Below are 16,047 nucleotides of genomic sequence, written 5' to 3' on the forward strand. Positions count from 1 at the left end.
CAGGCCGGATTTAGAAGGCGATTGGGCCGGATCCAGCCCCCGGGCCTTAGTTTGCCTACCTATGATCTATAAGGTGCTACTAGACTGTCTTTTTATTTTTTTATCTTTATTTTGCAGGGATTTATGTTATACAAAATGAACCCTGGAAAGAGAAGAAGGGAAGTGATTGATCTTTTAAGGTTGTTCAAATGAATATTCTAAATTGCAAAGCAGAAAATGTGTGTGTGTGTGTATGTGTGTGTGTGTGTGTGTGTGTGTGTGTGTGTGTCACATACCTAAGAAGTCTAAGCTGGCTGGGATTTCTTTTCTCTTCTCTGCGCTACCTCCTGTGCCCAACCACGACCACTTGCTGGAGGTGTGTGCATGGGGCCAAAGAACCACAGAACTGCAGAGCTGAAAGGGACCCCCAAGGGCCATCCAGCCCAACCCCATGTGACAAAGAATGTCTGGCAATGAGCAATAGCATCCTGCTCTCTTTCCAAGGAGGCTTCGGCGAGGCCTTGGAGGCAGCCTGCTTGCCCTGCCTTGCGTTCCGCTACTTCTGACTGCAATTAGTCAGCTGCCGCAGATCCACCCAGGCGGGGCCGAGATCCCTGCCTCAGCACACCTCAACAAGCCTTGCTGGCGCGGAGCCATTGAGCAGGTGGTTGCAGCTAACAGAAAGGCGTGCGAATTAATGCAGGGCCAGGGACTCATCAGCATCGCCAGCCAGCCAGCCAGGCTGCCTGTCTGCAGCCAGGAGAGTCCCCTCCTTGGATTTCTGCTCCCCTACAACATCCGCCCTCTTCTGCCTACAACAAGGTCCTTCTTGTACCCAGCGCCAGCTGCCCTCGGCCACCCCCAGCTGCCCCAACAGGCCCAGTCCAAATCCTGTTGCAGGCCCAGTGTGCCTGCAGATTCCTTGCCGGCGCCCCAAGCTCCTTGTATTTGTGTGCAGACATCTCCCCACGTTCCTGCTTCCCTGGCTCTCATTATTCATCGGCTGCTGCAGTCTGTTCCCACCATCTGCTTGCTAATTCTAAATTGGAGGTGCGTGCCAAGTCACCGAAATTAAGTCAGCGTCCCCCTCTCTCCCTACCTAGGCCAAACCTGCCGGTTTCTAGAGCAGGAGGACAGGATTCAGCAACCCAGGGAGAGGAGTCTATGCCGGCAAGAGGCAGCTCTCAAGTTGCAAGTCTCTGTGTTAAGAAAGAAATGCAGGAACTTTAAGGAGACTTTCTGGACATGGGGAAGCAGAGGGGGCAGGTGCCCACCGGGACTGGGAGGGAGGCCAGCAGTAGGTGGCACCAGGTAAAGGTAAAGGGACCCCTGACCATTAGGTCCAGTCGTGGCAGACTCTGGGGTTGAGGCGCTCATCTCGCTTTATTGGCTGAGGGAGCCGGCGTACAGCTTCCAGGTAATGTAGCCAGCATGACTAAGCCGCTTCTGGTGAACCAGAGCAGCACACGGAAACGCCATTTACCTTCCCGCCAGAGCAGTACCTATTTATCTACTTGCACTTTGACGTGCTTTCGAACTGCTAGGTTGGCAGGAGCAGGGACCGAGCAACAGGAGCTCATCCTGTTGCGGGGATTCGAACTGCCGACCTTCTGATCGGCAAGTCCTAGGCTCTGTGGTTTAACCCACAGCACCACCCGCGTCCTATTAAGTTTGGTAATCAGTTGCAATTCAGCAACTTCTCTTTCCAGTCTATTTCTGAAATTCTTTTGTAATAATAAGACAGCTACTTTGAGATCTTGTATAGAATGTCGTGGGAGATTGAAGTGTTCTCCTACTGGTTTCTCATAATCACACTGCAGTTCTTGCACTGACCCTGCAAGGTAAGTCACTGTCATCATCCCATGAACACAGGAGGCTCTGAGAAAGGAGGGGGGCTGGCACTCCTGACATATGGTCGTCAAGCCTCTGCTTAAAGACCTCCAACGAAGGAGACTCCACCACACTCCTTGGCAGCAAATTCCACTGTCGAACAGCTCTTACAGTCAGGAAGTTCTTCCTAATGTTTAGGTGGAATCTTCTTTCTTGTAGTTTGGATCCATTGCTCCGTGTCCGCTTCTCTGGAGCAGCAGAAAACAACCTTTCTCCCTCCTCTATGTGACATCCTTTTATATATTTGAACATGGCTATCATATCACCCCTTAACCTCCTCTTCTCCAGGCTAAACATGCCCAGCTCCCTTAGCCGTTCCTCATAGGGCATCGTTTCCAGGCCTTTGACCATTTTGGTTGCCCTCCTCTGGACACGTTCCAGTTTGTCAGTGTCCTTCTTGAAGAAAGCTGGACTAAAGCAACTCCAGTGGGGCTTGATGGACTGACCAAACATCCTTCCTTGCGATACTTGCCCATGCCTCGTCTTTAATATGAGGAGCCCACTGTGTAAAAACACACAAATGCAGTCATACCTCAGGTTACAGACACTTCAGGTTGCGATTTTTTGGGTTACGGACCCGCCGAAACCCAGAAGTACCGGAACGGGTTACGTCCGCGTTTCGGCGGTCGCGCATGCGCATGTGCAGAAGTGCCGAATCGCAACCAGTGCATGTGCAGGTGCACAGATACAGGTTGCAAATGCTGCAGGTTGCGAACATGCATCCTGAATGGATCGCCTTTGCAACCCAAGCGTCCACTGTAGAAAAAAACAGGCTCAGGCCCACACAGGCTGAAGGAGGAGTTTCTCTTTGAAACTTGAGATCACCAGGCTCCAGTCCTCTTTGCTACATCTGCTCCGCCAATCCAAGAATTTTCTTGCACCGCAGGTAATGAAAATATATCAATATGGTACTTCTTTTGATGATTCTGGAGTACCGCTTGTATGCATGCCTTTTAATAAGAGGGTACATTGTGACAGATACAATTCGTTGTACATTGGTACCTTGTTTCTCAAACTCAATCCGTTCTGGAAGTCCGTTCCAAAACCAAAGCGTTCCAAAACCAAGGCACGCTTTCCCATAGAAAGTAATGCAAAATGGATTAATCCATTCCAGACTTTTAAAAACAACCCCTAAAACAGCAATTTAACATGGATTTTACTATCTCACAAGCCCACTGGTCCATAAAATGAAAGCAATAAACAATGTACTGCAGTCACACAATCAATCTATCAATAGCTGAATTGGGTTCCACACAGTCAAAAAAAGCTGCAAAAATGCAAAATAAATAGCAAAAACAGACAGACCTCAGCGTTAACACTCAAAACGGAAGTGTGGCAATCAAATCGGAAGAGTAGCACTCAAATTGGAAGCGTAACACTCAAAACGGAGCATGTTCGGCTTCCGAAAAAAGTTTGCAAACCGGAACACTTATTTCTGGGTTTGCAATGTTCGGGTTCCAAGTCATTTGAGTACCAAGGCATTTGAGAGCCAAGGTACCACTGTATTTCGCTTGCCATCTGTTGTGTCTTTGTATGCTGGCCTGAACCCCCCATTCCGTCTTTAATACGAGGCAATGCTATGTGATAAATAAAAGTGTCTCTGTGAGTTTCCACACACTTAGAATCATAGAGCTGAAGAGTTTGAAGAGGCCCCTGAGGTTCATGTAGCGCAGGGATCACACCTAAGGAATCCCTGACCACTGATCGTACCTCTATTGGGAAATCTCGGGTGAAGGAGAGTCCACGCACCCCACCCCACCCCACCCATTCTGAGGGAGTCTGTCCCACTGTCCAAGATCTCTCACTTAGCAGGGAACAACAGAGCAGAGCCCAACGTCTCTGGCCATTCTCGTTCTGGAACGGAAGGACTGCGACACACCTGCCCTGGCAGCCTTCCGAGAACATGCAGCCAGACCATCATTTATTATTGCAGTAAGTCTGGAGGAAGTTTATAGAGCAGCTCTGATCCCGCCATGAAACCTTATAAAAGAGCTCTGCAGGATCAGGCCAAGGGTCCATGTAATAATAATAGTAGTAGTAGTAGTAGTAGTAATAATAATAATAATAATAATAATAATAATACAGTGGATGCTCGGGTTGCGAACGTGATCCGTGCGGTATGCTCATTCACAAACCACAGCGGCGCGTTTGCGCATGTGCGGGTTGCGAATCAGCGCTTCTGCACATGCGCAAAGCGTGATTTAGCGTTTCTGCGCATGCACGACCCGAAAAAACAACCCGAAAAAACACAACCTGAAGTGTCTGTAACCCGAGGTATGACTGTAATAATACCTTTATTGTCAATGTACAACCTGTGTACAATAAAATTAACCTAGCCTCCCCCCCCCCACAAACACTCAATCTCATGGCACTCTGTGTGCTTGTCGCACAACACACCAACCCCAAAAGTCAGTTGCACTATATTATTTTCCGTTCAGCAGCCTAACAGCCCACGCATAGAAACTGTTTTTTAGCCTGTTGGTACGGCTGATTATACTTCTATATCTCCTGCCTGAGGGTGGAAGATTAAAGAGGTGCTGGCCGGGGTGTGAATCGTCCCTGAGAATTTTCCTCACTCTCCTAAGGCAACAATCGCTTGCAATGTCATCTAGTGGGCTCAGGGAAAGCCCATGATATCATGCGCTGTGTTCACCACCCTCTGTAAAGACTTTCTGTCTGTGGCTGTCAAGCCAACGTACCACACTGTGATACAATACGAGAGAGCACTTTCTGTTGTGCACCGGTAGAAGGAGGTCATCAATTGTCGTTTAGCATTGTTCTGTTGCAAGACCTTGAAGAAATGGAGTCTCTGTTGGGTCTTTCTAACCACCTGAGTTATATTATTTTTCCAAGTGAGGTCGTCACTAAGGTAAACTCCAAGGAATTTAAAGAAAGAGACTCTCTACACACAACCCCCCCCCCATGTACAATGGGGCTAGTTCCCCTCTCTTCCTCTGAAAGTCCAGCACCTTCTCCTTTATCTTGCTAATATTTAGGTGTAAGTTATTCTCTAAGCACCATGTAGATGCTTTTTGAACCTCCTCCCCCCCCCCCCCCGTATGTTGATTCATCTCCACCTGTAATTAGACCCATTATGGTAGTATCATCTGCAAACTTAGTAATTACAGTGGATGGATCAGATGAAATACAGTGGTACCTCGGGTTAAGTACTTAATTCGTTCCGGAGATCTGTTCTTAACCTGAAACTGTTCTTAACCTGAAACACCACTTTAGCTAATGGGGCCTCCCGCTGCCGCCGGAGCACGATTTCTGTTCTCATCCTGAAGCAAAGTTCTTAACCCGAGGTACTATTTCTGGCTTAGCAGAGTCTGTAACCTGAAGCGTATGTAACCTGAAGCGTATGTAACCCAAGGTACCACTGTACAGTCATATGCATACAACGAGTACAGGTAGGGACTCAGCACCCATCCCTGTGCGGCGCCAGTGTGCTGAGCTTCAGGGAGGTACATTTAATAGACCCAATCCTCACTGTGTCTGATCATTCTCACAGGGGCCAACCAGATGCCCAAATGGGAAACCCTCAAGCAGGATTCGGGCACAAGAGCAACTCTCCCCTCTGTGGTTTCCAGAAACCGGGATTTTCGGAAGCCTGGCTGCCTCTGACTGTGGGGGGGGGGCAGAGAGGAGCCATTGTGATTAGCAGCATCTTTCAGCATCTGGAGTAGGGGGAAGGGGGAGCTTTTTCAGGCCGAGGGCCGCATCCTGTCCAGGGCAAGCTCCCGAGGGCCGCACACCAGCTGTGGAGAAAGCTAGAGGCAAAAGCAGGCTGAGCAATCCATTTCTCCTTTGCGAGCTGCCTGTTTTCTCTGCACACTCGCTCTGCCCCCTTGTCCTCCATACAGGAAGGAAGAGGCCTTATCAGTGCCCAGGGCCTCATCCTGACCGAAGGAGGGCTCGCTCAGGGCCCTCAGCGTCAGGTATAAAGGCCTGGAGAAAACAGCCGTTCCTTTGAGTGACAGGCCTCAACAGTGGCCAGCGGTGCGGAATGGAGAAGTGAGATGACGGTGAAGAAGGGATGCTTTCGGAAAAAGAAGGTGGAAATGTAAAGTAGTAAAATTATTTTGGGAAATGATATATAATGAGTTGGGGGGGGGAATGTTTAAAATAACTTTTTCTTAAAAAAAAAACACCCTGAAGCCTTTCTTTTAGAAATCCTAGGTGCTGAAATCCCAAAGGAGCAGAAAAGACTGTTTATGTATGTGATCACGGCTGCGTAGATGTTATTTGCCCAGAGATGGAAAGAAGATAAAGTCCCTAGCAGAGAGGAATGGCAGGTGAAGTTGATGGACTATGCCGAATTGGCTAAAATGACCAAAAGAGTCAGAAATCAGGAAGACCAAAATTTTAATGAGGAACGGGGGAAATTTATAATTTGTCTTTAAAATCATTGTAAACTGCTAAAATCATGTGTAGGCAAACTAAGGCCCGGGGGCCGGATCTGGCCCAATCGCCTTCTCAATCCGGCCCGCGGACGGTCCGGGAATCAGCATGTTTTTACATGAGTAGAAAGTGTCCTTTTATTTAAAATGCATCTCTGGGTTATTTGTGTGGCCTGCCTGGTGTTTTTACATGAGTAGAACGTGTGCTTTTATCTAAAATGGGTTATTTTGGGGGCATAGGAATTCATTCATTCCCCCCCTAAAAAAATAAAATACAGTGGTGCCCCGCAAGATGAACGCCTCACAAGACGGAAAACCCACTAGACAAAAGGGTTTTCCGTTTTGGAGGTGATTCGCAAAATGAATTTCCCTATGGGCTTGCTTCGCAAGACGAAAAAATCTTGCGAGTTCCTGCGGGTTCCCCCCCCCTTTTCCTAAGCCGCTAAGCCGCTTATCAGCTGATCCGCTAAAAGCCGCTAAACAACTAATAGCGCTAATCCGTTAAGCTGTCAATGGGCTTGCTTCGCAAGACGAAAAAACCGCTATACGAAGAGCCTCACGGAACGGATTAATTTCGTCTTGCGGGGCACCACTGTAGTCTGGCCCCCAACAAGGTCTGAGGGACGGCGGACCGGTCCCCTGCTGAAAAAGTTTGCTGAGCCCTGGCTAAAATCATTAGTAGGATTGCAATAACACTTGTCGTTTAATAGTGAATTTGGGATACAATGGAGATGTGAAAGGTTTGGATTATCATAAAAAATGCAGGAGGAAATGATGTAACAAAAGGACCCACAAAGGGCAGGAGGGAAGTCCAGGAGAGTCCTTGGAATCTTGTTTATATGCTGTATGTTAGATATGTAATTGTAAAATTTTAATCTGAAAAACCACATAAATAAGAAGGGATGCTTTCCCTGCAATTCCTGCATTGCAGGGGGGTTGGACTAGATGACCCTCGGTGTGCCTTCCAACTGCATTTCTATGATTCTGTGGCTCTGGCTTTCACTGCACATCCGCCAGGCGCCTCTGGGAGGGAGCCCTGCTTGGGATCCTGCCTCGCCTGCCGGGAGGCGAGAGGTTATCTGTGTTTCGAGAAGGACGTTTTTTAATTTGCCCACTTCTCTCGGCAACAGCTGCCTAGCCTTGTCAATCACGGCTCAGCAGCCCGCGGGGCTCCACTGCGTTATCAGTCCGTGTGTCCGTGCGCTGCATGCACCACGCTCAAGCCCAGCGCGGAGACGCGCACGGCCTCCAGAGCAAACTTTTGCAAAACGCTTCTCCATGCAGCAGGTAGTCAAACTGTGGATCTGGCCCCTGCAGGAGGCAGGGAGGGCTACCAACTTCTGAAAGAGGAATGGACACCTTCGTAGAGGACAGGGCTGTTGATGGCTCCCAGACACAATGGCTCAGCTCTGCCTCCAACGTTGAGAGGCAGTGGCACTTCTGAATCCCAGTGGCTGCAAACCGGTGTGAGGACAGGAAGCTGGACTAGAAGTACTCATTTTAACGTCCATAATAATAATAATAATAATAATAATAATAATAATAATAATTTTTTATTTATGCCCCGCCTGCCCCAGCCAGAGCCGGGCTCAGGGCGGCTAACACCAGTAAAACTACAATTAAAAAACAACACCCCAATTTAAAATACAGGTTAAAATATAATTTAAAATGCAGCCTCATTTTAATATTACAGTGGTACCTCAGGTTAAGTACTTAATTCGTTCCGGAGGTCCGTTCTTAACCTGAAACTGTTCTTAAGCTGAAGCACTACTTTAGCTAATGGGGCCTCCTACTGCCGCCGCACCACCGGAGCACGATTTCTGTTCTCATCCTGAAGCAAAGTTCTTAACCTGAAGCAGTATTTCTGGGTTAGTAGAGTCTGTAACCTGAAGCGTATGTAACCTAAAGCGTATGTAACCTGAGGTACCACTGTAGCCCATAGATCAAAACCATAAGGGGAGGGGAACATAAGGGTCAGACTGCGTCCAAACCAAAGGCCAGGCGGAATAGCTCTGTCTTGTAGGCCCTGCAGAAAGATGTCAAGTCCCACAGGGCCCTGGTCTCTTGTGACAGAGCGTTCCACCAAGTCGGGGCCAGTACTGAAAAGGCCCTGGCCCTAGTTGAGACCGATCTAACCACCTTGCGACTTGGGACCTCCAAAGTGTTGCCATTTGTGGACCTTAAGGTCCTCCGCGGGGCATGCCAGGAGAGGCAGTCCCGTAGGCACGCGGGTCCTAGGCCTAGATATCAATGACTTCCCTTCTTCTCTTTCCATGGTTCATGTTACATATCACAAATCCCTGCATATTTTACAAAAACTATACCCATTAATTTTCCATTATTACATCCATCAAAGATTATTTACACGGTTGAATTTTTCTTAATGATGCCAGCGTTTTCAGCTGTGCACAATTATTTCCCATATATCAAGTCAACATTTTCCAATCTTCCTTAAACGTGTGTTCTTCTTGTTTTATTCTATATGTGAGTCTGCAAGTTGTGCATATTCCGTCAACTTAAGTTGCCATTCTTCTTTGGCTGGGACCCCGCTAGTTTTCCATTTTTGGGCTAACCAGACACAGGCCACGGTAGTAGCATACATAAATAACCTTTTTTGACACCTGGGAATTTCTGTCTGAATTATCCTCCTTCCTTGGAGGTTTTTAGCAGAGTTTGGATGGTCTTGGATGTTTGAGCCGAGATTCCTGCATTGCAGGGGGTTGGACTAGATGACCCTTGGAGACCCCTTCCCACGCTACACTTCTATGGTCAACAGAGTTCAAAGACACAGATCCCAGCTTGGAGAAAACACTAGAGGAAGATGTGCAGCAAGGCCAAGGAAAAGAGAGACCCAAGGGCCACTTAAAGCTTCCTGGAGGGCCACATTCTGTCCGTGGACCTGAGGCTCCACACCTCTGCCCGGAAAGTACCCTAGTGAATGAGTTGCGCTACCCTAGCAAGTGCCTCTCCAGACTCAAAGATCCCCTTCTAACCTGCCTCTGTTCCCTTGCGAGTCACTCCGGGCCTCTGAAGTGCCTTTGTGGAACGTTTACATTTTGCACCCTTTGGTCCCCCCCCCCTGCCTTTTCGGCGCACAATGAGACAATCGAAGGAGAGGGAGAGGGAAGGGTGACCTTTAAAAGCCACTTGGGAGGAATGAGCGTCACCAGAAAATGAGCGACGGAGAGGAGCCTGTCAAGTTATCAAGAATAACAAGGAGTTGCTCATTTGCCTGTGACGGGAACAGCCAGCAGCAAAGTCTCCCCTCTCTCGTAGGCCCCTTGCACCCCACACCAGCAGAAGTGCACCCCACAGTGGGCTCCCGCACCTCCGTATTTAAGGAAAGGGCACCATGTGGGGCTAGGGACGGATCCTGCAGCACAGAGCACCTCTGGGTGGCACCGGCGGCCAATTCCCAATTCCCCAGATTTTTCAGATTTTTGGGTATTGAATTACAAGAGGATCTGTCCTGGAGTGCCTATACAAGGGGGCTTGTGAAGAAGGCGCAGCAGAGACTGTACTTTTTGAGAATCCTAAGGAAAAACCATCTTCCGCAGAAACTGCTGCTTGCCTTCTATCACTGTGCCATTGAGAGGTGCTCACTTATGGCTTATGTGTGTGGTACGGAAGCTGTACTACCCAGGACAGGATGGGGTTGTGCAGAGTTGTGAAGGCAGCAGAGAGCATTGTTGGCTGCCCACTCTCCACCTTAGAGCAGATTTATGCCACAAGGTGCCATAGGAAGGCACTGGACATAGTAAAAGATCCATCGCATCCTGGTCACTGTCTCTTCGAGCTCCTGCCGTCGGGACGGAGATACAGGACGATGAAGACAAGAACGAGCCGTCTCAAGAACAGCTTCTTCTCCAGAGCGATCTCGGCCCTGAATGGGAAACCTGGACTTTGAAAGTCATCTAATCTTCCTTGCTGTATTATACTGTATTGTTTTAATTAGTGTTCTTTATAGTTGTTCTGATTTTGTGTGGAGTGCCCTACCTGGGTGGATGGAGCAGCCAAGTAATTTCGTTGTCCCCGAGAGGGGGCAATGACAATAAAGATATTATTATTATTATTATGAATTGTTGAGAACGAAGAGCCTTTCCCCTGAACTGGCCACCATTATCCAGTCCAGACATTTCCCGTCTCGAAATGTCAAGTTGAAATCTTGATGGGTTGAAACTTGGTTTGGGCAGAAACCGTTTTCTCCAACGGCCCACCTCTTTTCTCAAACACAAACCAGATTCTGGCTTCTGTATCTGGCAAGTCTAGTTCACTGTCCATTTACAAGGGCTTCCTACACAACCAGACGAAGCTTGGAAGGGGCAGAGAGAGATTGAGAGGTTCTCAACAGAAGTGTCTTCCATCTGAAAAATTAGAAATTACTTGAAAGTACCAAATAGGCCTAGGATTAAATTAGGATCCAACTAAATAAGTGGGATTTACACCAGTAAGAAAAGTGAGTAAGTTAGATTACAATTGGAAATATTTTTGTTTAATGGTGATATTGGAAAGCTGTTACATCCAGATACAAGGAAACTCAGAAGGGAGGGACTAGGGGAAGTCAATAATATGTTTATAAGGTTGGATTTTTAAAGAATTAAGTTTGTTTTTATTGTTCACTTGTTTATTATTTTCATTTTTGATGTACTTTCTTGTCTTTTTGTTATTCTGTTATGTGATATTTGCTATAATTGTGGGAAATCTAATAAAAAAAAATTGTAAAAAGGAAAGAAAAGAAGTGTCTTTCATCTGGCGGACGTGTGGGTGCTCTTCGGACTCCCCACTTCAGCAAACAGAAGCCCTTTTCAGCTCCTCTCCACTCCTGCCTGGGTGGGTCTCTGCCAATACACTCAGAGTCTGAACTGCCAGAAACATTTATTTGGGCAGCTCCAGAAAGGGGGCAAGGAGGAAAGGGTGGAAGGTTTTCTAAGACTGATCTGCCTTCAAAGCGAGGTGATGTTGCAGAGGAAGGCAACAGCTGCCAAACACCACTTTTTCCACTGTCCAAAAGCTGTGGGACAGCGCTGTGCAGATCACAAACTGCCAAGAGTCTCGGCGCTTGCTATTTTAAGTTTCTAGCCCTCCACGAAATCTCAGAAGAGAGTGTCTGAACCTGGTTTCCAGCTGCTGCTCGGGGGTTTCAGAAGCCTGTTGCTCAGCAAGTCTGCATGTGGCACGGACTTCTAATCTTTCCACACCTCTCAACAGCTTTCCTTTAACTAAATTTCATTGCAAGTGCCAGAAGTTGACCCCACAGGTGTACACAAAACCGGCAAGCCACCACACTCACAGGCATGCTTCATAGTGTTATGGGGGGGCTCATCTTTAAAGTTGTTAAATGTTACAAATATTATGCATAAACGTATCTGTCAGGGGCTCAGGAGCTGAGGCACAGGGAAGATGGGAGATGGAGAGCGAGGGGGAGGAATCCGAAGGGAGCGTAGGAGGGGACAGTGGTCCGAGGGATTCCATGAGCCTCTCCAGCGAATCGGAAGATTCACAGAAGGGAGCGCCAGTGGCCAGGGGCAGGGGGGTCCCAAGGGGAACGCCCCAGGAGCAAGGGGGCAGCAGGGACTCCCAGAGCAGTAGTTGGAAATCAGGACCAGCTTCCCCACCAGAGCAGAGTGGGGGGGAAGAGTCCCAGGCATCGGGGCCAGTGCTTTCCCCACCAGGGAGAGAAGACGAGGCAGAGTCTACCACGCCTCCCTCGGAGAGTCGGACAACGGAAGGGAGGTCAGATCCGGCCAGTGTCACGGAAGAGGGAAGCAGTGATAGAAGTAGTGTAACGGTTAGGAGAAAGGTCACTGGGTTGGCGCGAGAAGCAAGTTCAAATGTACAGGAGCGCGGGACAGCAGAGAGTGAGGATTGGGGACCGGGTCCTAAAGCACGCCGGAGGCAGGGGGAGGAGCTAAGCAACTCAGCGTCGGAAGAGTCCAGAAAGGGCAATGCCCCAGAGGGCAGGAGGACCCAGAGGAGAAGAGAGCAGCGCAGGAGGTGGAGCAGGGCTAGGATCTTAAACTGGTGTGGAAGGGGCAGAGACTCAGACGGGACTTCGCCGATCTAGAGTCTAGACGTAGGGCTGCACGCTCTGGCTTTGAAATGGAAATTAAACTTCAATAAAGACTTTTGTACATAACATCAGCCTGGCGTTGGTCCTCTGTGAGCTGGGACCTAGAGGCAGCTCTGACAGTATCCTTTTGACTTGACAGCTCAGGGAAGTTACCTAGCTTTCAAAATCATATAAAATCAACTCCTTTGCCAGTTTCCTTCATTCCACCGCCAATTTGATTCATTGGCCAAGGACTTGGAAACCTCTTAGTCGCTGCCATAATCCCTCAAGCGGAAGGTGATGTACGCACAAGAAGGTACTCAAACTTGACATGAGGCAACAGTGTGACGTGGCAGCTAAAAAAGCCAATGCAATTCTGGGCTGCATCAATAGGAGTATTGCATCTAGATCAAGGGAAGTAATAGTGCCACTGTATTCTGCTCTGGTCAGACCTCACCTGGAGTACTGTGTCCAGTTCTGGGCACCACAGTTCAAGAAGTTCAAGGACACTGACAAACTGGAACGGGTCCAGAGGAGGGCAACCAAAATGGTCAAAGGCCTGGAAACGATGCCTTATGAGGAACGGCTAAGGGAGCTGGGCATGTTTAGCCTGGAGAAGAGGAGGTTAAGGGGTGATATGATAGCCATGTTCAAATATACAAAAGGATGTCACATAGAGGAGGGAGAAAGGTTGTTTTCTGCTGCTCCAGAGAAGCGGACACGGAGCAATGGTTCCAAACTACAAGAAAAAAGATTCCACCTAAACATTAGGAAGAACTTCCTGACAGTAAGAGCTGTTCGACAGTGGAATTTGCTGCCAAGGAGTGTGGTGGAGTCTCCTTCTTTGGAGGTCTTTAAGCAGAGGCTTGACAACCATATGTCAGGAGTGCTCTGATGGTGTTTCCTGCTTGGCAGGGGGTTGGACTCGATGGCCCTTGTGGTCTCTTCCAACTCTATGATTCTACTCATAGGTATCAATCGCTGGGCAAAGGCACTCCTCCGGACTTGCCCAGGTGGCAGACTATGCAAACCCAAGTTCTATTGTTCTTTTGCAGTAGGTGCTTAGAATGTACTTCCCAATACATATCCTGTATTTGCCTGTTCCCGTGACACATTCCTCCTATGTGAATCATGTATAACCCTCCCCTTTTCTGACGTAGTGATAATGTAGTGATGATACTCAACAAACTGTATGCTGGGATAAGATGGAAACTTTTAAATGTCCTTGTCACCCCATCCTCAGGGTTCAAAATTCCTCTTTGAACCTGTTGTGCCATAAACTTTGGTCTACAGCTATTTGCTCCAGTTGGTGGCTGGACTCCTTCCTTTATTCCACAGGGAGCCCGACCAGCTGGGGGACTGAGCAGCCTCGCACCTAGGTTTTTCTGTAACAAGAGGAATGTCGTAACAATGCGTTGCAAAAGAAGAAGGTGGAAGAGCAGCCGGCAGCTGAAACCAGAGCTGACCTAGGAGGCATCTGCGAAAGAACTAAGTTGTTCCTCTGACAAGGAACCCGGAATATATCTTCTGGTCTTTGTTGGAGATAGAAAGCAGAAGCTGCCTGCTCAGTGAGGCAGCTCTCCTTGGAATGAAGGCCACGGATGCAAATGGTTTTCAGAGCCGTTTTTTTTTTTGTTGGGGTGGGGATAGCAGAAGAGGGTTTGGTGGCAGCTAGCTAGAATCACCAGAAGGAAAGCTTCCTTGATAAGAGACGGTGTATCAGGAAGCGCAAGCTACTGGAGACCTTAAAACAGAATGGGTTTTCCCATCATATACAGCTTTGGCCCTATAGATCTGAAGGAGCATCTCCACCCCCATCGTCCAGCCCGGACACAGAGGTCCAGCTCCAAGGATCTTCTGGTAGCTCCCTCATTGCAAGAAGTGAGGTTGCCGGGAACCAGGCAGAGGGCACCCGCCCCATGGAACGCCCTCCCATTAGATGTCAAGGAGATGAGTAACTATACAGTGGTGCCTCGCAAGATGAAATTAATCCGTTCTGTGAGGCTCTTCGTATAGCGGTTTTTTCGTCTTGCGAAGCAAGCCCATTGACAGCTTAGCGGATTAGTGCTATTAGCGGTTTAGTGGCTTTTAGCGGATCAGCTGTTAAGCGGCTTATCAGCAGATCAGCTTAGCGGCTTAGGAAAAGGGGGGAAAGGGGAAAAAACCCACAGGAACTCACAAGACATTTCGTCTTGTGAAGCAAGCCCATAGAGAAATTCGTTTTGCGAAGCGCCTCCAAAATGGAAAACCCTTTCGTCTAGCGGGTTTTCCGTCTTGCGAGGCGTTCGTCTTGCGGGGCACCACTGTATAACCTTTAGAAGACGTCTGAAGGCAGCCCTGTCTTCGGAAGCTTTTTAACATTTGATTTTTTTATTGTGTTTTTATATACCGTACTTTTCCGTGTATAAGACGACCTTTTTTTATTTTAAAAGTATATTAAAAATTGGGGGTCGTATTATACACGGATAGTGCATAGGGGAGACGTGTGATTGGTTGCTGCCGCGAGCCAGAGATTGTCAGTGGGTATTTGGCATGTTATTGGTGACTGCGGCAATGGCTGGTGTTGATTTGCTGTCGCTGTGACACTAGGGCGGGCGATTGGCAGCTTCTGCCGGCGCGGGGACAGACGACAGCAGGCTTTTGTGATGCGTGCGAGTGGCAGCGTATGTCAGGCGGGTGAGCGATTTTCGACAATTCCCCAGGAAAAAACCCTCAACAACTCAGGGCAATCTCCCTCTTATATATGGGGGAGTACTATACACAGAAAAATACGGTATGTTGCAAGCCTCCCAGATGGGCGGGGTACAAATAGTAAAACTGTCATCACCCCCCACTTGTGGAACTGCCCTGTGGTCAAAGTCTAGCATCCACCAGAAGATAAAACGCTGAGCTATGTGGACCACCTGGGAAAGTGGTTTTTACATTCAAGGGGCTTCTCCTTGAGCCAAGACAAACCCCTCCCCACCCCACCCTGAGCAACACCCTGGGGTCCCTTATGAGGCCTTCTCTGAGCAGGACCAGGCAGGTTTCTGCAAGCGAGCTCTTCCTCCTCCTCAGGTGCGCAGAGCCATGGGGTAACCTTACCTTGCCTCGAGTCGTACTGTCTCATCTGCACCTCCTCAACACATTCTGCCGGGAACCAGCCCGTCCGCCCCTTCACGGTTCCTTCCCAAAAGCCTCCTTCTCCGATGCTGAGCACTGTGGGAAAGAGAGGAAGAGAGGTCAGGGAGCGCCCTGGAAAAGAGCAGAGAGGAGCCACCAAACCACAGGCCCCCCAGTTGCGCCCATGTACCCCAAAACAGAGATGGCTCCAGAATAACAAGTCACTTGGATTCAACGGTGCCCATTCTCCCTGGCTGAGTTTTCTCCCTGGACTTTGCTGCCACAACTCTCCCTCCTGGACCCTGGCTCCCAAAACTCCTTTCCTAGGGCCCTGGGCAAGACTGGCTAGTTTGCTTCAGCCCTGTCATTGTGCAAAGTTGCCATGTGTCCTCTTTTTCCAGGACACGTCCTCTTTTTCAAGTTTAAAATTTCTGTCCTGTTGGATTTTTGTTTCGCTTTTTTTAAAAAATAAAAATCTTCAAAATGTACATAATTATATATGCATTAAACATTGTGGGACGGAAATAAAAGAGAGAGAAAGAAACAGAGAAACAGAACCCGTGTAGAATGGAAAATAAAGGGGGGGGACCCAAAACTGTATACAAGGTTGTTATTGTACTTCACCAG

General features: G+C 48.5%; 1 protein-coding gene across 11 annotated transcripts in view; it reads right to left on the bottom strand.

The window, feature by feature from the left end:
- Positions 1-16,047, bottom strand: part of SHANK3 (SH3 and multiple ankyrin repeat domains 3) — a 487,858-nt gene that overhangs the window by 123,616 nt on the left and 348,195 nt on the right. For all 11 annotated transcript variants that reach the window (XR_014160963.1, XM_081879612.1, XM_081879611.1 and 8 more), the window contains one exon: positions 15,403-15,516. Coding sequence is in view for 10 of the 11 variants with exons in the window: in XM_081879612.1 (XP_081735738.1) it covers positions 15,403-15,516 (114 nt within the window). In the remaining variant the exon portion in view is untranslated. The remainder of the gene's footprint in view (positions 1-15,402; positions 15,517-16,047) is intronic.

Source organism: Podarcis erhardii (assembly GCF_964252035.2).
Source record: "Podarcis erhardii genome assembly, chromosome: 10".
Taxonomy (NCBI): domain Eukaryota; kingdom Metazoa; phylum Chordata; class Lepidosauria; order Squamata; family Lacertidae; genus Podarcis; species Podarcis erhardii.